Source organism: Suncus etruscus, chromosome 3 (assembly GCF_024139225.1).
Source record: "Suncus etruscus isolate mSunEtr1 chromosome 3, mSunEtr1.pri.cur, whole genome shotgun sequence".
Classification (NCBI taxonomy): Eukaryota; Metazoa; Chordata; class Mammalia; order Eulipotyphla; family Soricidae; genus Suncus; species Suncus etruscus.
In genome coordinates, this window is record NC_064850.1 from 48,172,726 (window position 1) to 48,196,430 (window position 23,705).

The following is a 23,705-nucleotide window of genomic DNA, read 5'->3' on the forward strand; positions in this document are numbered from 1 at the left end:
CACACCCAACGGTGCTCAGGGGTTACTCCTGGCTGTCTGCTCAGAAATAGCTCCTGGCAGGCACGGGAGACCATATGGGACGCTGGGGTTCAAACCAACCACCTTAGGTCCTGGATCGGCTGCTTGCAAGGCAAGCACTGTTGTGCTATCTCTCCGGTCCCAGATGACCTTGTTTTCATTAAGTAACAAACATGAATTGCTGTTTTGAAAAACAAATCCACGCATCCCTCTCAAGAACTGAATGCTGGAAGAAAACCTATCTAATTTCCATGACCTCCCACAGAGTAACTAAGTTCATTTTCACTAGGATTCCCCACCCAACAAAATCTTTGATCCCTGTTAGTGTCTACAAAGGAAAAAACCTTCCTGGATCCTTTTGCTGATCGATTAAGAAAGCATTTCAAAATGCTTTAAAACAAAATGAGCTGCCCAAAGCATGTGGGCAATAACATCCCATTTATTTTGGTAACAGCTCAAATATATCCCTCCCCATGGACCAGGTCTTCTCTATGGGACACCTGTTTCTTTCCATTCTTGAAACAGAAACTGGACCAAAATCTTTCCTGCTGTAAGCTCAGGTGCTGGAACGAAACATGGGATAGCCACTTCCAAAAGAGGCAGAACCTTTGTTCACCAACTGGATTCACATTTCACACCCAGAATTTTCTTGGACGAGAGTTTGTTTTTTTATGGGGCACATTTGTTGGAAGGCATGAGGGACTGAACTGGGCAGCACCTGGCTGGAATTTTCCCAGTTTTGCTGTTCCAAAAGTGAACTGGGATGCAAAGGAAACCAAGCTTGGAGCTGTGAGATTCTGAGTGTTGAAACCAGGCTGACAGAAATGAAGGAGCAATTTCTAATATCTCCTGGTGGTTTTTCACAAAGTCCCAGGCTCTAATAACTTTTTTCAGAATCTTTTGTACAATTAGTTTGCAGGCAATATAATTTTCTCACTTACAGCTTAATAGAATCTTGCAACTAGCTGGCAGAGAGAATAAGGCTGTGTGTAAAACCATAGCCCGAAGTGCCAGTGGATAATTTGTATATTCCTTTCAGTCATTGAATGGACTCTTATAATTTGGCAGTGGAAAGGGCTGAAGGATATAAATTACAGTGGCATCTCAAAATAAAAATATATGTCAACTCTTTCCTGCCCGCTCCCATCATGCACCCTCCCTAATTATGCATTAGGTTTTATGTTCTTCTTGAAAGGGACAAGCTTTTTTCTGAACAGGACAGAGATATTATCCTTGTAAAGCCACTTAAGTACATCTGCATATTCCCCTCCCCACAATTGTTTTTATTTTATTAACAGAACCCAGTGAGTGGCCGGAGATGAGCCACAGAGCATTCCAAGTGGGCTTTATTCGATTGTTTCCCAACATTAAGTGATTTAAAAATAATTGTATTTGCCTCTGTTTACATTTATGGGATTAAAAAATAAATACCAGCAGGCAATAATAAGGTAGCACTTTTTTATTTTAAATTCCCAAAAATCATGGAAAAGGAAACTGGTGGGGGGGTTCTCTTTTTATGGTATGACAAAAAAAGGATTTTTCTTGGAAGGATTCAACTTTCCTTTCCATGCTATCTTTTTTGTTTTGTGTGGAATGTTTCTTTGCTTTGTAATGACTTTCAGTTTAGTGCATCCACATAAAATGATACTGTGAGTGGCTGGGCTGATTCAGTAGGGGATAACACATTTATCTCATAGCCCAGACCCTCAGAAAGGCCAGTGTTCCATCAGCACATTTCTATGTGAAGGGTATTTAAAGTACACACATGAAGTAACATGTCCAATTGACTGTCCCAGGGGCATGAGTTCTGCTCCTAGGGCTGGTTCAAATCCAGTGGGATGGTGTGTAGAATTGCTACTACTTTGCTAAGATCTGAGTGAAAGATTGTATGGGGAACTCCCAGTTGTTCAATCCCTGACTCCAGGATGCCTTCAACACTGCTTGGAGGGCCAGAGATATAGCATGGAGGTAGGGCATTTGCCTTGCATGCAGAAGAAAAGTGATTTGAATCCCGGCTTCCCATATAGTCCCCTGTGCCTGTCAGGAACGATTTCTGAGCGTAGAACCAAGAGTAACCCCTGAGTGCTGCCAGGTGTGACCCATAAAGCAAAACAAAGCAAAACAAACAAACAAAAAAAACAAACAACAACAAAAACCGCATTGCTTGGAATGGCCCTCAACATGGAGTAGAGGGGTAGCCCTGAGCAATGTGGAGTGTGGGCCAAACTCTCCCCCCCCCCCACGGTCATAGAACTGCCACCAGGTTTGCCCTTACAAGACACACCCTTGTAAGTGGTCAAGGGTCACCTTCACTTCATTAGCCTTTGAAACCCTCAAACCTTTACCCTCTTTCTTTTGTACAAGGCATAAGACCAAACAGTAAATTTTGTCCAGTCCTGACCCTGAGTCTATCCTTAGATGGCACATTTCTGTCACTGTGGCAGCTCTGGGGAAACTATCTCAGGCTCTGCAAGAGGGTATCCCAACTGTGCCCAGCAATGGCAGTCAGGCATTAGCTCTGAAGACCGATATGTGATGAGGGAGGGGAAGATGCCAGGTGGGTGCCCTTTAATGCACTCAGCCCCATCAAATATAAGTTTGGAGATAAAAAAATACAGCTTGAAAGGCACCTGCCTTGCATGCAGCCAACTCAGGTTTGATCACTGGCATTTGTTTCCTCAAAACAGTGAGCCCTGAACACTGTCAGGAGGAGCCAAATGCCTTGCCCCCCCAACAAAAAGATATTAGAGAGATAGTTGCATGTCTAAGGTGCTTTGCACCCAGTGAAATCTAGTTATATGTCCAGCCTCGCTATGGTCTCCTGAGCTCACCATGAGTGATCCCCATGCACAGAGCCAGGAGTAAGACTTGGGCACTGCCAGATGTGGCCATCAAGCCAAAACAATGGAAAAGATGGTGTTGGGGAGGCATTTGGGTCACTCAGATTTCATCAGAGTAAACTCTGACCATCACACATATCTCAAAGGCCATAATGACTATATTGCCAGGAAGGGTCAAGTCAAGCTCCCTAGAGGAGTAGTGCTGAGGGGAGAGAAGATGAGGCAAAGGAACCTGCTGAAAGGGTCCAACAGACCAGATGTGAGCCAGAGGGTGCAAGGCCTGAGGTCACATCTCACTGATGAATGTACCCGGAATAAAGAAGAGGCCGCATCTCTCAGATGATAAAGCGCCCCCTGCAGGCTGCCCTTAGCCCCTGCATGGCGTCATTGCCAGGGTGTCAGGTCTATGCCCTGTGGCATGCCCCAGTGAAGGATGTTGGAGGCACAGTACCCACTGTCTAGAATAAAGAGTGGGATAAAACTGCAAGGAGGGCAGCAGGGAAAGGAGTTTTATTCTGACTCTGTTTCCCCCAAACTTGTTGTCACCAAATGGCTTGATTCCACAAACAGGAATTGAGCACAAGTGCCATAGATGCCCAACCCAGAGACACGAATCAAAGGATTCTTTAAAACCAAGAGATGTCAGTCAACCCTTAACACCCTACATTCTCTGGAGTTCAGGATACTTAGAGTGAAAGGAAAAAGTAGGAGGGATATGGGGAGATCAAAGTCACGCCCCAGGACAACATAGATTACCTGTATTCACCCAAACCCAACATTTCACCTTGGTTTTCTGTTCTGTTCTGTTTTGGTGTGTGTGTGTGTGTGTGTGTGTGTGTGTGTGTGTGTGTGTGTGTGTTTGGGGCACATCCAGCAGTGTTCAGGGCTTACTCCTGGCTTTGTGTTCAGAATCATATCTAGCAGTGCTCAGGAGATCTCATAAGATGTTAGGGGTTGAACCTGAGTTGGCAGTGTGCCAGGCAAGTGCCCCACCTGCTGTCCTGTCTTATTGCTCTGACTCTAATATCACCTTTATTTTCTTTCTCTGTTAAAGCACAAAAGAGGAACATCACTTTTTGCTTACAACCTGGTGAGAAGTGAAACAGCATGTACTGACGTGGCTTAAGGCAGAGAGAATTGTTGTTTGCCTTACAGAGATGAAAATAGGGAAGTGCTGCAAGGTATCTTGGATCGCTGAACACTTGGATTCTGAGAGACCTAGATCTAGAGCTTGGAAATATTATATAAGCAACCTTCCACAAATGGATGCCAGGCTATGGCAATGAACTGGATGTTCAGTGGAGAGGCTGAGAGCAAACTCATCTCAGATTAGATTTCAGCTACTTACAAAGAGATAATCAAGTGGTACTTATACCAATTTTTTTATTTACTTATTGTGAGGGAGCATGGTCAACAATACGCAGAGCTTATTCCTAACTCAGGACACAAAGTTCACTTCTGGTTGTGCTTAGAGGAGTACACATGGTCCTGGAGATCAAATCAGGATTGGTATGTGCAAGGCAAGTACCTTAACTCCTGTACTATCTCTGTGTACTCACATGTGCGCACACACAGCATTATTTTTTAAAACACCAAATTTTCTAAGAAATGAACATGGATAGCTCCCAAATCTTCCCCAGGAGTTCCTGAGTTATAATCCAAGATCAAACATAGAGTCCCAGGTAGATTTTAGTCTCTGTTGCAAATGTTTCTTCTTGTCTGACTGACATAGAGAGCCAAGTTCCAAACAGCAGCCTGTGCTACTCTGATAAGTTTTTTCCAGCCATGAAGACTGAGAAAAGATCTATGGGGGTGGGGGACTGACTCATTGCACCCGTCCTGCCTGGGCTTTTATGAGCTTGAGTCTCTCTCTGTTTATTGAAGTGTCCCACTCCCTGCTCAAGAACAAGGCTAGCTCCTGCTGAAAATACCTGTGTCCCAGAGTGAGAAGTCAGCCCTGGGTGTAGTTGGCCATCACCTTGATCTGGAGATAATTTTGTTTTAGTGCTTACACATATATGTTCATGCCCAACAATTACAATGTAGAGTCAATTAAAATAAAATAGACAGGCATTTATCAACAATCTATCAGCAAGCATTCTTGCTGCAAATGGTACAGGTTTATAGGATATGAAAGACACACTAAATTCTCTTTGAGTCACCCCTCTCTTGTTCTCTGTCTGAAGAAACATGTACATTAGCCATGGTTTGATCACCCAGACTATGATCACAACTGTTTTTTCCAAGACTCATAGTACACAGGCTGGTTTAGTGCAGAGAAGAGACCTCCACTCGGATGTTCAAACAAAACTCTACAGTCTAAACTCTACAACCTAAGTCAAAGTTATTGCTATTAACACTAGGATATCAGGAGAGATAGTGCATGGTTTTCTTTTTACCTCTTTTGTAGCAAAGAGGCAATACACTCAGAATCAGTGCTTGCAAGGGAAGAGCCAGGACTGGAGTCTAGCCAAGGCAAATTCTAAGCCCGAGCCTCTGCTCTTTAACTGTGAAGATACTTCAACTGTGTCTGTGCCATTAATGTCTTGAGTAGAAAGAACAAACTAATGTCCTATTTTCTGAGAGGGCACTGATGAGGCTCGTTTGCAGCTTCTGTCTATGCTGGAGAGGACCTTATGAGGACTGGCAGTGGCCAGCCCCCGGGGTAAGTCTTGACAATTGTGTTTTGCTTTTGCCAGACTCATGGTACACAAGGGCAGCTGTGGGTGAGGATAGGGTTGCTTTCAGAGAACGGAATCTCTCAACACCTCCCAAAGAAATCCCTCAACTTCTCTCCAAGCCACTGGATCTGTGGGGAGTTTAATTCCACAGAAACCAAACACAACAGGTCACCAAAGCAACAGAGAGCAGGCAGTAAACAATGCATCAGAACAATCCCAAAATAATGCTATTGTTCATGATGGGGAGGGAAAGGTGTCTAGAATCAAGAGAGGCTGATGCAATGCTTTTGGAACAGAGTGATGAGCCACAGGCATAGAGTTATTGACCAAAATATTAAATATGAAATAAATAGTCTTCACCCAGGGTAGGTAGAAGCAATGGCTATTAGCTTGGAGTATGGCACTCTGGCCCAAGTTATATGCATGCTCACTTGAGTTAAATTTAAAAACTCTTACAATACAAGGACCCTGTCCCTCGAGTCTTCTTCAGAGCCTACACGTGTTCAATGCCACATGAAGGCAGGCTAACTATCCCTTCCCAAATTTTATGTGCTTTTATAACATACATCTCGATCTATGTCTGCACCTACACATTTTAAGTAGCTTTGATGTTGAGATTGCCTAGCTCATGTTTATTTCATGGTTGAAAGGACAAACCACAAGAGGTCCATTATTGTCAAAATATTTTCAGTAGGAAAGGAGAGATGCTGTCTTCTGTGGTCCCTCTCTCTCTTTCTCTCTCTCTCTTTATAAAATAGGACTCAGAATGTTGGAACAGATATATTAGTCATTCCAGCCAGTGGGCAGGCACAAAGATCACATACTCTGTGATCAAAGCCAATAACTCTGGAATAGGAATATGATCGCATGACAATCTTGAGAATTTTTTTGTGGTATGATTAAATTTATTTACAACTTTTTAATTTCTTTGAGAAATCTATTGTTTTTCATTATAAAATCTTATGCCTATGTATTACATATATCCTTGAATAGTTCATTTTTTATAATGTCTTTACTTAAGCAATATGATTACAAAAATGGGGAACATTGGTGGAGGAAAAGAACCTCAACTATAAAATTTAATATTTTCCCCCCTTGTATGTTTAAGAAGAAGAATAAGCTTCTCTCTCCCCTACCCTCTTACAGATCCTAATACTTTTTACATTTCTTATCCTAACTTTGAGACTATTCTTAATATCCCTTTTTATTTTAGCAACTTAATGAAGTATTTTTCCCAGGGAGTAGAATCTCAAAGATAAAACTAATAAAGCTATTCAAAGGGTCTATAAGACTTTTTTAAAAACTCCAGGCGGGGAGGGGGATAAAATTAGAAAGTAAAAAAATGAGACAGACAGACAGAATACAGACTCTGGTCCGCACTGGGACCCAGTTGGGTTTGGACAGTACTCAAATTCTTCTGTGTCAGAAACTTCATGTAGTTGTAATATGATTTACCAATCATGGGGATGCTTGAAAAATGAAATACGATAACTGGGGCTGGAAAGTTAGTACAGGGAGTTGGGCACTTGATCTCATATGGTAACCCAGAGCACCACCGGGAGTGACCCCAGAGTAGAGTCAGGAGGAAGCCTTGGGCTTGGTGTATTTCAAAAAACACAAACAAAAACAAAACAATGACACACTTAAAATATTGGGAAGCCACATTGTGAAAATGGCTGTCCATTCTTCTGGTTATTAAAAATCAAAACAAACAAACAAAAACCCAACACTTTTCATGGTATAGAAAGACATCTGATGAAAAGACAAAGAACCTAAGGCTGAAAAATGGTTCCTGGCATTGTCCACATACATATTCACTTCTGTACAAGTCTCAGAAACTAAAGGATGGAGAGATCTTTAACTGGGAGGAATAGCTGAAATGCTTTAAAATGTTAAAGCACAGGCTGGAGAGACAGCACAGAAGGTATATTTTTGACATGACCGGGCATGACCCCAAAGTGAAAAGTAAAAAATTGACTGGGATAAAAAAAAAACAAAACTTGTCTATGTTGTCTATGTGTTTTTTTAACCATAATAAAATAATTTTTAAGATAACAAGGTGAAAACATTTTATCATGCTTGTTCCTTTTAATTTTCATGGTCAGGGCTCAACATCTGAAACTCACATCAGTAAAACATGCACTTTACCAGTGAGCCCCTAAATATTATTCCCTTTTTATATAAACAGTGTTACTTGTAGGAAAAATGATAAGTGAATAGCATCCTTTTCTAAATTTTGCTGTTGTAGTAAACTTGAAATTGTCTAAGAGAATTTTGCCTACTAAGATTCCTAAATTTCCATAATCTGAAACTTAGAAAGAAAGTGGGTTTCTACAACAGTTATAGATGACTCCTACTTAGGAAACTATCTAAGTTTCTCAAGAAATATATCAGTAAAATAAAAGATGACTAAATCTGGAGCCAAAATGATAATAATTACTCTGATTCAACCTCTATTCCTTACAAGCTGCCCCCAAAATCAAAATCTTCCAAAGGGACAGAGGAGATAAGTCAAAGAAAAGTTGGACATGCTTCACAGATGGGAGATTCCCCTTCCATCCCAGCACTACTCGGCAACCTGAATGCTATTGGAAAAACTCCTGAGCACTGAAGCCGTAATGTCTCCCCAACAATGCTAGGTGTAGTCCAAAAAAACTAACCAAATAAGTCAATGATTTTAAGGAGTGTTTAGGGAAAGGCCAATAGCCAATGAAAACAAACCTTTGGCTCTGACTACAAACTTCAAGGTGGGGGTGGCAATGAGGAGGGAACAGACTAGAATTGACATAAGAAACATGATGCAGGGTCTTTGGCACTTTGGAGATCATGGTAGAACAGTAACTTAAGACACAAAAAATAAAAGCCTGGACACTATGTCAGCCATATCATCTCAATAATAACAAAATAAAAAATAGGTGACTTTTCAAAAAGAGTGAAATTAATCCAGTGTGTCTGACCCACATGAAAATGACACCAGCAGTTCATGTGTTACCCATGGAAGTTCTAACATGGGAATGAGAAAACAGAGGCAGGTTTATTAACTGTCCTATTTGTGTTTCTTTTGTCAAAGAGCAACCATGCCATGCCTTTTCTGAAAGTAACCAGTTATTTTCTACAACCTGAATTCCAATTGTTTGTCAGCCACTCTCAATGTTGCTGTACTGTCATTACGCCGTTTAGTTTTCCCTTAATATTCAAGGGAGTAACCAACACACACACACACACACACACACACACACACACACACACACACACTCCCATGCATAAGTTTTAATAAACTATGAAAGAGACTGATCTCATAAAGAGTAATGCTACGTGACTAAGGAGCTATAAGTACTTGACTTTCCAACAAGAGTACTGGATTTGAATCCAGGCCAGGCAAACCCTTCTCCCAGCTCCACAAGGTGTGACCCTAGTGGTTCCCAAGCATCTTCAGACCTGGAGCACCGACAGTAACAAATAAAAATAAAAATAAAAGAATAAAATGGAAATCATATGGATTCAAAACATCTTCATAGGAAACTTGCATTTCAGTGTAAAAGAATCATATAAATAGCTGCCAGGGAAGGACCTCACAAATAAAAATCTTAGGAGTCAATATTCCTACAAGGGAAATAAAGAAGAGGGTACCAGGGTTGACCAGTTATCTAACCATGACCTGAAGTCAAGTCAAGCCTACAACATGTTTGTTATAAGACCAAGAACTCAGAGTGGTAAGGAAGTGTATGTGTGTGGGGGGGGTAACTCAAAGTGCCTGAGTTCATGCTTTGTATGTAGAAGGCCTGGGTTGGACACCCACCACCACCACACACACACACACACACATTCACACACACACACACACACACACACACACACACACACTGTATTATACAGTTCCTTTTAGGAAGTGAACCTCAAACATGAATTTTCAAGTAGCCTCTGAGCACTTCTAGTGAGGTTCAGAAACTGGGGGTGAGGCTTAAGGCTGAGTCAGCCCTCTCAGGTTCATTGTTTGGTTCTGCAAGCAAAGTGACTAATCAGTGACCTTCGAACAACCTCAGAAGTGGTTGCACTTAAGGCCACTCCTAAAAGCCAGAACAAGGAACGGAAAAGGAATCGCTCCTCATTTCTCCCAAGAAGTGGTTCCAATTAAGTCAAAACCAGGGAATAGAAGTGCAAATTATGCTGTTTCCCACAATATCCATTCACAGAAGACATCTTTACCAACAAAGTCAGCAATACTCAACTTTACTATTAAAATAAACACGGAAGCTTAGCAATTATAATAGCCGGAGTGGAATAATCTCTCTCATTTATAACTTGGCAACACGACTGCATTTCAAATGCTCAGACAAAATTGGCATCAAATCCAAGAAGTGGCAAAGTCAATTCAACTTGTCACAGGAGCAGGCTCCAAGTTAAAGCGAATGAATTATAGATAATATTCTTTTTTATTACCTTAATATTTAATACTGCATCCAAACTGATAATCACAGAGATTCTTCATGCCCATTTAAATATTCTGGATTATTCAGGCTTTTAATTTTAGAACCCATTAGAGTTTCTAAGCTGCCTTTTAGAAGTTGGGCGGGGGAGTTATTTTCTAAAGGGATAATATTTTTGTATTTTGCCTTTGGGAGGTACCCAGTAACTCAATTGTTTTCAATTGTTCTCCAGAGTGGCTGATATTCTAAGACAAAACTGCACACATTAAAAATATATATAGTCCACAAGAAGGGAAAGACTTCCAGGTCTCACCTCCATGTTTCCAAAAAGATCTAGATGTGGAAAGAAAATCCAGAACCAGTGGATACAAACTTTAGTAAGAGACATTAGGTTTATAGCTATTAGCAAAGATTTTGCAAGCAAATGCTGCCACTTGAATGCTCTAAGTTCAAGGTTACATGGAGCCTCTTATCTGTGTCCCCACAGAAGATTCTGGGCTGCTGAAGGTGGCCACTGTATATAAGGCCGCAGCAGGCTCAGGGCACAAGTCTCCCTGGAACTAACCCCTCATGCCAGGTCAAGGTCAAGGTCTGGAAGCAAGTGGTAGATGCTCTCAGCCCTCAGAGACAGGATGCATGTCATCCAAGCAAACACAACATAGTTGCTTTTGCAGCAAGGCATTGTGAGTTGTAGACTTTCTCACAGAGTGGAAATGTGGGTGTCCACTGAGTTCCTGTTGCTGGTCCTGTCCATGCTCTGAGTACCTTGCTTTGGTGATGGCTCTTTCTGCAATGCTCAAAACTTTAGTAAGAGAATTTTTTTCAGACGTCTCTGCTCATGAACCCTGGCTTCAAATGGTTAATGGGACTCAGTCCCAGGGACATGCTCATGTTTAGGCATCCCCAGTTTTTTCCCTTGCTCTTTCCTTTCTTTGCTCAGAGGGAAAAGGATAGTTGATCATCAAAGAACTAAGCAAAGCCAGTGGAATTTGCTCTGTTCATGCACAAAAAAGGTACATTGATTATCAAAAAACTAAGCAAAAGCACTCTGCCCAGTTCCAGGGGAAAAGCTGTGAGTGGAGGAACATTAGGGCCCTCGTTCTGTTCAGAACCAATCACCCCTCTTTTGTGAAACATCCATGGTTGAACTATAATACTATGCTGCCAGAATGGTCGGAAGTTCAGGACTCAGTGAGCATTTGCTATGGACCTAGAATGGATTCACATCCATTAGCTCATGGGATCCTCAGTCTGAAAGGAGACAGGCCCTGAATTTCAAGGTTCCAGACTGGCAAAGGGGCAAAAATCAGGACCTGGTGTTTTATATCTCCAAAAGTCTATGCAATAATTAACATTTTTAAATCTCAAGATTTGGAGGCCAGAGATAGTATTATGGATAAAGCACTTGCCATGCATATTTCTGATCTGGGTTCAATCTCCAGTAATCTAGATGGACCTCAAATCTATATGGATTGATTCTTGGGTTCAGAGTCTAGAGTAAGCCCTGAATACTGGTGAGTATGGTCTGAAAACAACCAAAAAGAAAAACCCCATAAAGTCTTATAGTTTTAAAATCTATGAATTAGAACCAGAGATAGTGCAATGAGCATAGAGGGCATTTGCCTTGCACATGGCCAACCTGCATAAAATTCCTGGCACCACAGAAAGATCCCCAAAGCTCATCAGAAGAGATTTCTGAGGGTCCTGTGCTATCTAGAGGAATGATAGCACAGCTGTAAGGTGTTTGCCTTGCTCATGCTCAATCCAGGACAAACCCAGGTTTGATCCCTGGCATCCCATATATTTTCCTCAAAGCTGCCAGGACGATTTCTGAGCACAGAGCCAGGTTAACCCCTGAGTGCTGCTGCCAGGTGTGGCCCAAAATAATAATAATAATAATTATAATAAAGAGGTTTCTGAGTGCAGAGTCAGCAGAAAACCCTGAGCACTTTCAGCTGTGATCCACATAAATCATCATTCAATTGATTGATTAAATCAGGCATTGCTTACACCTGATTAGTAATAGGCCACACCATGGACAGGACCTTATACCTATTGTCTAGGTTGCTTCAGCACACAGGCTGTGTAATTATAATCCAGAAACTCACTCAAGACAAAGATACCTTCTGGCTATTTCTAGGACATGTACCCACATGGAAGGACCAATACTACTCTCCTTTGAAGAAAAGCAACAGATTGACTTAGACCAAACTCTAGAATGAGCGGTTAAAACAGCTGGAATAACCATGCAAGAGACAATAATAGTTGTTTAGAGGCTGGAGAGATAGTGCAGTGGGCAGAGTGCTGGCTTTACACACAGCTGATCCAGGTTCAATCTCTGGCACCCCATAGATTATGCCAAGTACTGTCAGCAGTGGTGATCCCTGAGTTTAGAGCAGGAGGAAACCCTAAGCAGTGCCAGATGTGACCCCCCCCCTCAAATATCTTCACATATAGTAGCAAAAACCTCAGGTTAGTGTTTTCAGTATTAAATAATAAAATATGTATTGACTAGAAGTGAGCAAATATGAGGATATTTACTTCTTGTCCCTTGCTAACAAAAATTCAAGGGAAAGTGCTCACACTAAAATCCCACCCTGTGCTCAGCCCACAAAACCAAATCTGTCCTCATTTATAAATTGAAACCCAAGCTGAAATGAGAAAACCATACAGATAAGAGGTAGGAACCATAGCACAGTGGAAAGGGCATTTGCCTTGCATATATAGTTGACCCAGGTTTGATCCCGAGCAAACCACATGCTTTCTTGAGCACTGCCAGATTTGACCACTGAGCGCAGAGCCAGAATTAACCCCCCAAACAAACCAACCAGCCAAACAAACAAACAAACAAATAAAAACTTGCAGATGAGGTGATGCTACACTGAATGGTGAATAATAAGCATAGAGTGGTAGAGAGAAAGGCACAAGGCTGAGCATGTGCTTAGAAGACTGGAATCCTGGATGTGAGCCCAGAAGACCAGCCCCCTTACATCACATGAGCACTGCCAGAAAGAGTCCTGAGCACTGCTTTGCTGGTGAGATCCCCCAAAAGACATAAATAATAAGCTCAGAAAACAACAACAAAATTATTAACAACATTGTAACTCTGTCCAATAACAGGGAAGAACAAACTAAAAATGGGCGGAATTTCTAACTTTGCCTCTTGAAGTGCTGAACAGAATAGTTTTAATAATAGTTTTCACATGGTAATGTGAACGTCACCCCAGGAATGAAATATAATTTTCTGTCCATTAGAATCTGTGACTAATCACAGATTATTCAACCAAAAAGTCACATTCAACTTCAAGAGGAATGATTTCTGCTCTTTTGGGGATTTGCTCCTGGGGTCTCTCGATTTTATAACCATTTGGCATAATATTGGCCCATGTTATATTATGATATCCCTTAAAGATATGTGATTATCATATGACCTACAGATTGAAAAGGGCAAAATTCACAGCCCTACCCACATCCTGAATATGCTCCTGGTGACTCATGTCCCTTTGCCAGGTCAGGGAGAAGGGTCTGGAGATATATAGAGCCACATATTATCTAATGTCCCAGATGTGAAACAATAGAATGCTCATTACTATTGTTGTTGTTATTACTATTATTGTTGTTGTTGTTATTGTTGCTACTATTGTTATTGTTAATTTTTTTTTTTTTTTGTGGTTTTTGGGTCACACCCGGCAGTGCTCAGGGGTTATTCCTGGCTCCAGGCTCAGAAATTGCTCCTGGCAGGCACGGGGGACCATATGGGACGCCGGGATTCGAACCGATGACCTCCTGCATGAAAGGCAAATGCCTTACCTCCATGCTATCTCTCCGGCCCCGTTATTGTTAATTTTTATTGGAGAGGAGCACATCGAAAATGCTTATAGAGTATTCCTAGCTCAGAAGTGACCCCTGGTGGTGTTTGAGGGAGTGCCAGGGATTTAGCAAGGGTCAGCTGCATGTAAGGCAAGTGCTAATTTTTTGTACTAATTCTCATGCTTTTTCTCCCCTCTGGTCCACGCTGAATCTTATGGGTTGTTGCAACATCCCCTTCTCATTCCCTGGAGAGCTTTGAGAGAGTAGAAAAAGCTCCACTAATGAAAGTGTGTTTGGCTGCTCTGCAATCTGAGGCATGAAACTAGAATTCCATGTCTGAAAAATAAGAATCTGAGCTGTGGAGCCAGAGTGATAGGACAGCAGAGAAGGCATTTGTCTTGCATGAAGCTGACCCAGGCCCCTGCAATTCATATGATGCTTCCAACACTTCCAGGAGTTATTTCTGAGTGCAAAGCCAGCAATAACTCCTAAGTATCATCAGGTAAGGCCAACTCCTGAGCCCCCTCCCCAAGGAAAAAAAATATGAGTTAATAGATCCTGATCAATTGCCACCTCTTCAAAGTTGAGTCACTGTGATGATGATTTGGCCATGGAAAGGAGAGTGCTCTTCAGTCTCCTTCCACTCACCACCTGATGATTTCATTAGACTACCACATGATAATCCCTTTAATTCCTTCACTGCCTTTTTTGGGAACTAAGTGTGCCCTACTGAGGGCTGCCCATAAAAGCAGGTTGCCTATCTGCCTTTCTACAGGTGCCCACTGGGCCAGTACAGAGTGCCAACAGGGGCCAGCACAAAATGCCAAGCTAGACAAGCTAGTGAATCATCACTCTCTCCAAATGTGAAGTTGAATGAGCACTACCCATCAATGCCAAGAATACCCCTGCACTCTGCTCTGATTAGCTTTGGAGAGTATTTGAGTATCCCGGGGAAACATCAACAGAGAATCCCTATTGTTCTCTTCTACTCCGTGCTTTTTTAAAATAGCTATTGCAGAGCTATTAATATCTAATCTACAACTGTTGGATAATTTTTTCACACTGCTCTTCTATCTTTAGAAATATCCTGAGAACCAAAGAGTTTAATCCCTCACCCAGAAATAAAATATTTAAAAGTTGGCCAGTCAAAGGCTTGAAGATCTTGTGGGAAGGACACATACCCCACACTCCTTGTGGAAAACAAAGTTTTCCCAGAAGGTTGAGAAGACAAAGCTCCAACTAGATGAACTGCCCCGTCCTACCAATTTCCATTGCTATATTTGTGTATTACCTGGGCAGCTTCATATAAAATCACTCTGGATCATAGTGATACACGTATGTGCTCATTTATCCCACTAGAGCTGCTTCTCAGTGCAGTTAGACACAGAGTCCACAGAAATCAATTGCTAACATTTACAACCTGTGACATGAGGATTATGGTGCCAGTGGATATTGGTAGGGGATGATCAAGGATTAAAGATATTTTTATTCTCCAAGTTTGTAAGGGGAAGCAGTGATGGCCCAAGTGGCCACCAAACAAAGGTAAGTCTGGAAGACTCACCCTGTGGTTTCTATGTATTAGGTCTGGGACTTGACATTTCCTTTTACCCCTAAACATCCTAGCAAGGACAGATTTGTGCCTCCAGCCTCTTAAGAAGAAGACAAGAATAAAAATGGGCCAATGGATGATGAATTTCCAGGAGAAAATGTTGAGTCATAAAACATGAAGATGTAGCTATTAGAAGACCTACGTGTTTGTACATGCTTGTCTTTGATTCTTTGTTAACTTTGGGAAAGTTGAGGTTTCAGTAATGGCTCTGGTGTGTAAATGGTCTGACACATTGAAATGCTGAGTAACGCTGGAGCTGGAGCTGTGGTGCAGCAGTAGGGTGTTTGCCTTTCACGTGGCTGATCTAGGACGGGCTGCAATTCGATCCCCCGGTGTCCCATATGGTCCCCCAAGTCAGGAGCAATTTCTGAGCCCATTGCCAGGAGTAACCTGAGCATCACCGAGTGCAACCCAAACCCCCCCCCCAAAGAAAAAAAGAAAAAAAATGCTGAGTAATGGGGGCCCAAGCAATAGTACAGTGGGCAGGGCACTTGCTTCACATGCAGATTCAATACCTAGCACCCCAGATGGTCTGAGAATAATTAGGAATGATCTCTGAGTACAGAGTCAGGAGTAAGCTCTGAGCATAGCCCAAAAAAAAAAAAAAATACTGAGCAATGGGTCCAGAGATGGTTCAGAGATAAGGCACTTACCTTCATGTGTCTGACCCAGGTTTGATCTCTGATTCCTCAAATGGCCCCCCAAGCCCTACCCAGATTTATTCCTGAGTAAAGAGTCACTAGTAAGCCCTACGTCCTAAGCACCAAAGGATGTGTCACCAACGTTAACTAAATAAATAAATACAGAACAATGAGCAAAAGAGAATTGTTACTCTACTGAGAGTCACTTACCTTGAATCGTCCGCTTGAAGAAAGCCTTGCAGGCTTCGCAGGATGCCACACCATAGTGGTAGCCAGACGCGATGTCCCCACACACCAAACACAGTCTCTTGGGCATGGAGTTGAGCATGTACTCGCACTTGGTCTGCGGGTCCTCCACGATGGTGCTGGGGCAGTCATCGTAGAGTTTCCGCACTGGCCCACTGCCTCCCAGGAGAGGTGCTGTTGGGTAAAGTGGTGGCGAGTCCAGTCCGTTCTGGTGGCCATTCATGGTGGAGCTGTAGCTCCCGCTGGCGTCCGAAGAGCCCCCTGGGCTGTGCTGGTTGACACTGTCCGTCAGGGAGGCTGGGCTCGAGGGTTCCGTCTTGATGAAGGACGAACAGCTGGAATCAATGTGTCGATCTTTGTTGGACATTCTGCAGAGAAGCCTGTGACATCAGGAGACACAAAGGGAGGAGAGAGAGAGAAAGACAGAAAGTGAGTGGTGACCCTCTGAGTCTCCAAGCCTGGGATTGACAGCAGAATAAAGTGACAAGGAAAAGGAGAGTGAAGAAATTTTGGAAAGATCAAAGAATATCAAAGACAATATTCTCGGAAGTTACTTTTAGGAGCTTGGACATTGCCTGGTTCATTCTATAGTCACTAATGCTTGTTACACAAAGTCATCAACAGAAGAGGATGGCAAGGGTGACATCAAAGTGCCCAACTGAACAGGCCAGAAACAGAGGCTTTATGGGTCCCATTCTGTTCACTATTCCTTTGGAGATGGGCCATCTGTATGGAACTCAGCTCTCTGTCTTCTGACTTCTTCAATGGAAGTGAGGACTAGCCCTCTCTCCGTTTTCTTTCAGTAAAAGGTCCCCTTCCTCTGCCCTGCTCTCTCTCTCCTGCTAGATCACTGTGTTTCAGGAGAATTCAGACTTTTATTCTCAAGAAAGGGCTGATAGTTTCTTGGGAACCTACGAACACTCTGCTTTCATAAGCATAACTGAATCTTGTATTGATCTGAGACTCATTGGAAACCTGGCCTCCATCACCGGGCTGCTATCTTTAAATGGCTCAATTGTATAGCCTCTTAGTGATCTAGAAAGATGTCAAAGGTGAAATACCATCCTGTATTTAAGGATCGTTTCCCAAGGCCCACAAAACTTCATTTAATGAGAGCAGGTGTCAATGAATAAAATAACTATAAGCATGTGTGTGCTTCATTTCCTGTGCCATTGCTTATAAGACAAAAAAAATCAAAATATGCCTTGGCCTCAAGCATATCTTGAATGTATCAGATTTTGCTCTGTGGGGAGACAAAAAAAATGACATTTATAATGACCCTCACTCTCCCCTTCTTTTGGTGTCTTAACATCCTGAATCTGTAAGGAAAATACGTTGAGGCATCTCATCAGACAAATACTCTCTCTTATCTAGGAGAAACATACTGCCCACTTCCTTTGTTGGTTGCATAAGTGATTAAATTTCTGAAAAGGTAATTAGATGAAACGATATCATTGGTCCTCCTTTCTTTCTCCTTTGCCCTAGTGCAAAACCCCTTTTAGCAAGATCTCTACGAACCTTCAGAGAGCCCTCTCTCCAAGGGAGAGGTGACAGTTGAGAAAGGGCCGCCAATAATTGCTTCCCAGTGAAAAGTTGATTTATGGGAATCCCACTGGGTAATGGCCATTCACTAGAATTTGGGGGAGTAGTCTCAGAATAACCAACAGGATGCAATTATCTCTCTCCCCATAAATCTCATATTTCATCATTGTGTTTGCTCCACACTCATCTCTATCACCCCCAGCCCCCTACTTGTCCTGTTTCCTTACAGCAAAGCACAACGCAGGATTTCCCAATTATGGATTTTCACCAAATAACTCAAAAAAGGGGTTCCAAGAACACGATGCTAAAAGAAAGAATTTCGGCATTTAGGTTTCACCATAGAACATCTGTTGTGTTTTCTCCAGGGGTACCTACAGGAAGGCTGAGAAAATCCAGTCCAAGGATCAAAGCACAGAAATACTTCCCCAGTATCACCCTCCCACTAAGTTGTCTAGTTTTTGAGAATGAGCAAAAGAAAATGGCCCCTTCCAACGTGGCTGTCCCCTGAATCTGATATGGGTACCCCTCACTGTTGATGAGTGGTAATTAATAGATGGTTCCCCTTGTTTTCTACCTGCTCTCTGGGCTAAGCACTTTTTCTCCAGGCAAGATAGGGAAGAAAGCAGGTGGGCCCTGACTTACAAAAGCCCAGTGGATTCCTTTTCATTTAGAATCCTTTTCATTCTGCTTATTATTGTACTGCTTATTACTTAATTACTGCATTGCCAGCACATGCATTATGATCTTAGAAGCAACTTTGAAGGTGATAAAGGCCCAAAGCAGGGCACCTCCCCCTTCCTTACTCTGGCTCTGAGTTCTCATATTTATTAGACATACAATGAATTCTTTCACCATCCACCCAGAAGGCACCATATCTGACACGTGTCATTGCTTTTTCCAGACTGAGCAGGGCTAGATGCTAGAGACCTAGCATTGGGCATGTCCCTTCAGTCACCTGCATCAACCCAAATTCTGCCTAGATTTTGAAGAAACCTGCTCCCTTTCTTTTCTGAAGTTCAAGATCCAGAGACTTTTTTTTTTTTGGTTGTTGGATCACACCCAGCAGCACCCAGGGGTTATTCCTGGCTCTGTTCTCAGAAATTGCTCCTGCCAGGCATAGGGGACCATATAGGATGCTGGGATTCAAGCCACCGTTAGTCCTGTGTCAGCTACATGCAAGGCAATCGCTCTACCTTTGTGCTATCGATCCGGCTTCCCCAGAGGCAGTTTTAATAGTATCTTCAGACCTCTGAGTATGGCCAGAGGAACAAGCGGAAGAAACTGACCAATGGTTAACTGTGTTTGTGCAAAGGCTGTATGTGTTTTTTGTTTGTTTGTTTGTTTGTTTTTTTTGTATAGACCTGAGTTGTTGCCCCTGGGGTTTCCTTTTCCCCAGAAAAAAGCAGTCATTATCCAACGAACTGTCCCAGACTGTGGGCCCAGCCTATCCCAAAACTGCTTTCATTTATCCCTGGGAAAACTTTTTGAAAAAAGAGCCTATTATCATTCAACTTCCTAAAAATGGAGGAAGTTGAATGGAAGAGTCAGGATGGGAACTGGATTGGCCTCCAAAGTCCAGGCCTGAAATGTGGCAACACCAAGTGGTTTTCAAAGGGTTTCATGGAGTTCTGAAAAAGAACCACACGTGAGGCTCCCAGAGAAATTGATTACACAAACACACACACACACACACACACACACACACACTACATGCAAGGGGATCAGAAGAAACAATGGCCACCACATATAGGCCCATCCTGAGTGCTACCCTGCCCCCAAGCAGGAGAGACACATAATCAAAAAGAACACAATTGCCATCTAATTACTATTTAGCTCATTACACTGAGCCTGTTGGAGCCACTGCTGCATTAGACCCTCAAAATCCAGTGCTCTTAATTCTCTTTTTCTCTGTCTCTGCGATTCTACAGCTCTATTATTCAAGCCTGAAATATTCACAACTATCTATAAATTCAATTGTCAGCTGGTGGGTTTTATTCTAGACTTCACTTCAATCTAAAATTAGAGGCAGTAAAATTCACATTAAGTCTAAGAGGAATGTAGTGAATAAGACTTTATTTCCAAAGAACACCTTTTTGTCAGAAGGAGGCTTTCTGGAGATGATGACTTTATCTGCTGCCAATAAGAATAAGCCCAATTCCGCATTGTGCTGGAAATGCAGAAATTTTAGGTCACATTGGATTAATAAAAAAATCTGTGTTTGGTGAAGAATTATAGAGAGCAACAGTATGTCATCAGAAGTGTAGGGAATATTTATTTGAAAACCATAGCCTGATTGTTTTGATTTTATTATTTGAAGAGAAATGGTAAATGAGGACCTACACAAATAAATTTCCAAAAGTCTTGCATATACTTGAAGATGCAAAAGGAGAGAGAACCATTTAGATAGAAAGAAAAAATTGGTTTTGACACTAGTGATGAAATTTGAGGGATGTAACTGCTATTCAGAGTCCGGGGCTTCCAAAAGCTTTTCAGATGCAGTTTTGGCTTCAATCACACTCAGTTCTGAGCATTTAGCTTTAACAAAAATAAACAATTTTTCAGATCAAGGGTGGCAGCCAGGATAAAAGTCATCCTTGGTGTTGGATACTCCACTGCAGACAAACAAAACTTAGTAGGTTCTGGAAAATTTCAAAGTGAAAGGCCATTCACTGTGTGCAAATGTGTGCTTGGATAGAGAATGGTATTGGTGTAAGTTCCTCCTACAGGTGGAAAGAAAATAATCAGAAAGCTCATTCCTAATTCATACTAGAATTATTAAGTTTGCCTGTCTTGAGGGGTTCCTTCTGGACTGCAGAAAAATAGGTGATCTTGCATGACTAACCACTAGTGTGAATTATTATCCTCATTTATACATGATGGCCTTTATTTTGCACAAAAAGTGACATAAGCTTAAAAAGCCATTTTTTGTTGACTACTACTAGTATAATAATAGTAACACTCTCAAGGTATATATATCATTCAGTTACCAAACTGTAAGTTGTTACTTAACCAATTCTGTTATTTCATCTTTGGAATTGTGCCACAAAGCTGATTCTATTTGCTGCTTTATTTCTCTACTGAAACATGTGCCAGAAAATCTTATGAGGAACTTATAAGTCAGGGATTTTGCTTTTTAAATAATAAAAATATCCCTGCATCAGTGACTGGTTTATTCTTTATCCTCTTTATTATCAGTGTTGCCATTACAAATTCCATATCCCCAAATTTACAGGCAGCAATATATAAACAATATGAATATTTTGATAAATATAATTTATATGCACTGCAAAACAGAAATTTGCAAAACCAATGTGGAGAGATAAGAGAGTGAATGGCTTGGCTCTGTCCAGGAATCTGGATTTCAGGGCTGGGAAAGAAGCAACTAATTCCCTTTGCTGACTCACTACTTATTCAAAACAGGAATGAATGAAGGTCCCTTGCCTTCTGGCATCGAGAGGAAAGATGAAAGGCCTTGGAATTCCTGTTGAGCAAATAAAATGAAAAGTTCTTCAGGGTTTCCGTTTTGTTCCACTAGTTTTAGGAGAGCCTTCATAATAAAGGCAGCACTCAGAGTACCCAGTCTGGCCAGCCTGATGTTGGAGTCAAACTACATCCCAATGAGCTTTCTTTCCTTCTTTCTTTTTTCCCTGCTGCAACTAATTGGACGCTGGGAAAGTGGCAAAATGTGAATCACTTAGGAACAAAATGGGCACCAGCTGCAATTGTCAGGGCAGCGGGGATGTGGAAGAAAGGAAGAGCGAGCGAATGAAGTGTCATGTCAGAAATCAAGCGTGCAACGTGTGATTTGAGAAAACATGACTACTTTCTAGAGACAGGGTGTCATTACGGCATCTCAGTAATACGGTGCTTTGACAACTGCGGGTCTAACATATCATCATTGCATTAAAGTACACTGGCTTAGTTGAGGAAGGAATAGAAAGGATTTTTTTCCCTTTTAATAAGAAATATCTTAAGGTCTGCCTGGTTAACCTAACAGGAAGATCATTCATGGCAAAGAAAGAATTGTCCATTCGGGGCCCATATGCTCTGAAGAGATTCATGGGCACGCATGCACTTAGCTGTGATTTTCGATCTTTAATAAATGTGAAGGCCCAACTAATGGAATCTATTTCTGCAGGCTGGGATCCCAATGATTTAGTGAGGTGACTTCTTCAGTCTTTGAACAAATAAGTTGTGTATTTAGTCTAACAGACTCTCTCCAACATGCTCCATCAAGAACAAGAATAAGCAAACAGCTCCCAGCAGGCAGGTGCTTGAGTGGTTGACATGAGAGAGAGCTCAGTTGAATGGGGGAGGGCAGGAGCTTCCTAAAACAACAGACTCATACTGAATGTGAATTGAAAGCTCTCTCACTTCACCATTGATGGTTATACCATGACCAAGAAAGAGCTCCTGAAATCATTACTGGCTTTTTAGGATTGTAGCAAGCAATCAATGGTACTAACATACCATTCAACTTTATTCTGACATTTAGGCTGGTGAAACATGGGATTGATTCTAAAATCTCAAATCTTAAAAATCCTAAGTCTGAAGAAACAGGACAACTGGCAAGCCCAACAGACCTAATATGAGAGATCTACAGAACCTCCACTTGTAATCTTAGACTTAAAACCAAGGAAGAGATGTAGAGAATATTGATTTTCAGTATCAAAGGTCCTGTGAGATGACAAATGACTTTAGAGGACTGGTAGCCTGTGTTGGGTGAGGGGCTGAGGGACTGGCAGATCATATAAGTGGCACGGAAGAAAGAAAATAAAAAAGACCAGTGGGTTGCTCCTTCTTCCTGTCCATCTGTAAAGCTAACCAGACATTTTTGGAAGAGATAGTAGTAACTTCAATGGGGACCGCCACATGGTCGTTATGCTTAGTGGCGAATACTATTCTTTGGAAAAGAGAAGGCCTGAGTTATCCAGAGACTTGATTCATCTGGCTGTTGACTATTTCTGTACCAAAGGAGTCCATAAGATAAAGAGGCGCTTAGTAATTTTCCCTGAGCTTGTTTTCTTGGACCTATTTCAATCAGGGGTAAGAACGTTGTTTATAGCTCTGAATATAGTCAAGTGAGCTACTGGCAAATCAATAAAACTGTTAAATGCATAATAATGTGGGGTAATTGCATACATGATGTTTGCATAATTAAATGTGGGAGCATTTCCTTTAATATAATGGGCACTCAACTAATATAGAGTCACTCTCAGTCTATAAAATACACACAGTTTATAGGAACCACGTTTCTGCTTAAAACTCGGCTGAGTATCTCCATCAGCAATGAAAGAAAAGCGCTCTCTCCTCCAGTGCCAAGACCAAATCAATTCTTATGACATTACTTTATAACGAACATGATATTTAACTGATGATGGCTATTAGCTATTATACAGATTGCATTCCCCAGCTGTAATAGGAGGGGGAACTACCATTTCGTTTAAACAAACTTCTGCCATGTAATCAATATTATTGAGGCAAATTAAGTGTTTTAACAAGTGTGTATATTTGCCCTAATGCAGCTTGATGAACTATCTCGGCACAAATCTGGTCTTGCCACAACTCTAGATGTTATAGCAGAAGGTCAAGCATGCCCAGTAAGAAACTCAGGTTGTGCCATAGCACCTTTGAGCTCCAAGCTCTGAGAATACTGCCCCAGTAACAAACTCTGCTGAAACTAGAAGGGCTTGAAAATTACCTTCCCTATCCTCATCTTCACCTCATAAGTCCAGAGGACAGTTACTAAAGTGACAGACACAACCTAGAGCAGCAGGTGGGCAAGACCAGCTAGATGAGCTTCAAAACAAACAAACCAACAAAAAGAGGTGAAACATCCCCATGAAGCTTCAGGGGCATGTTGAATATAACACCACATCAGTCTTAGCAAT

The 23,705-nt window shown here is 41.8% G+C and overlaps 1 protein-coding gene and 1 long non-coding RNA gene across 9 annotated transcripts in view; both read right to left on the reverse strand.

Annotated features, from left to right (window-relative positions):
- LOC126003365 (uncharacterized) overlaps window positions 1-23,705 on the reverse strand; it is a 1,166,220-nt gene that overhangs the window by 360,510 nt on the left and 782,005 nt on the right. The gene's annotated exons all lie outside the window — the stretch shown is intronic.
- The window catches only part of ESRRG (estrogen related receptor gamma), a 530,543-nt gene that overhangs the window by 152,748 nt on the left and 354,090 nt on the right, over window positions 1-23,705 (reverse strand). For all 8 annotated transcript variants that reach the window (XM_049769525.1, XM_049769526.1, XM_049769523.1 and 5 more), the window contains one exon: window positions 16,237-16,652. In XM_049769525.1, coding sequence (XP_049625482.1) covers window positions 16,237-16,652 — 416 coding nt within the window. The remainder of the gene's footprint in view (window positions 1-16,236; window positions 16,653-23,705) is intronic.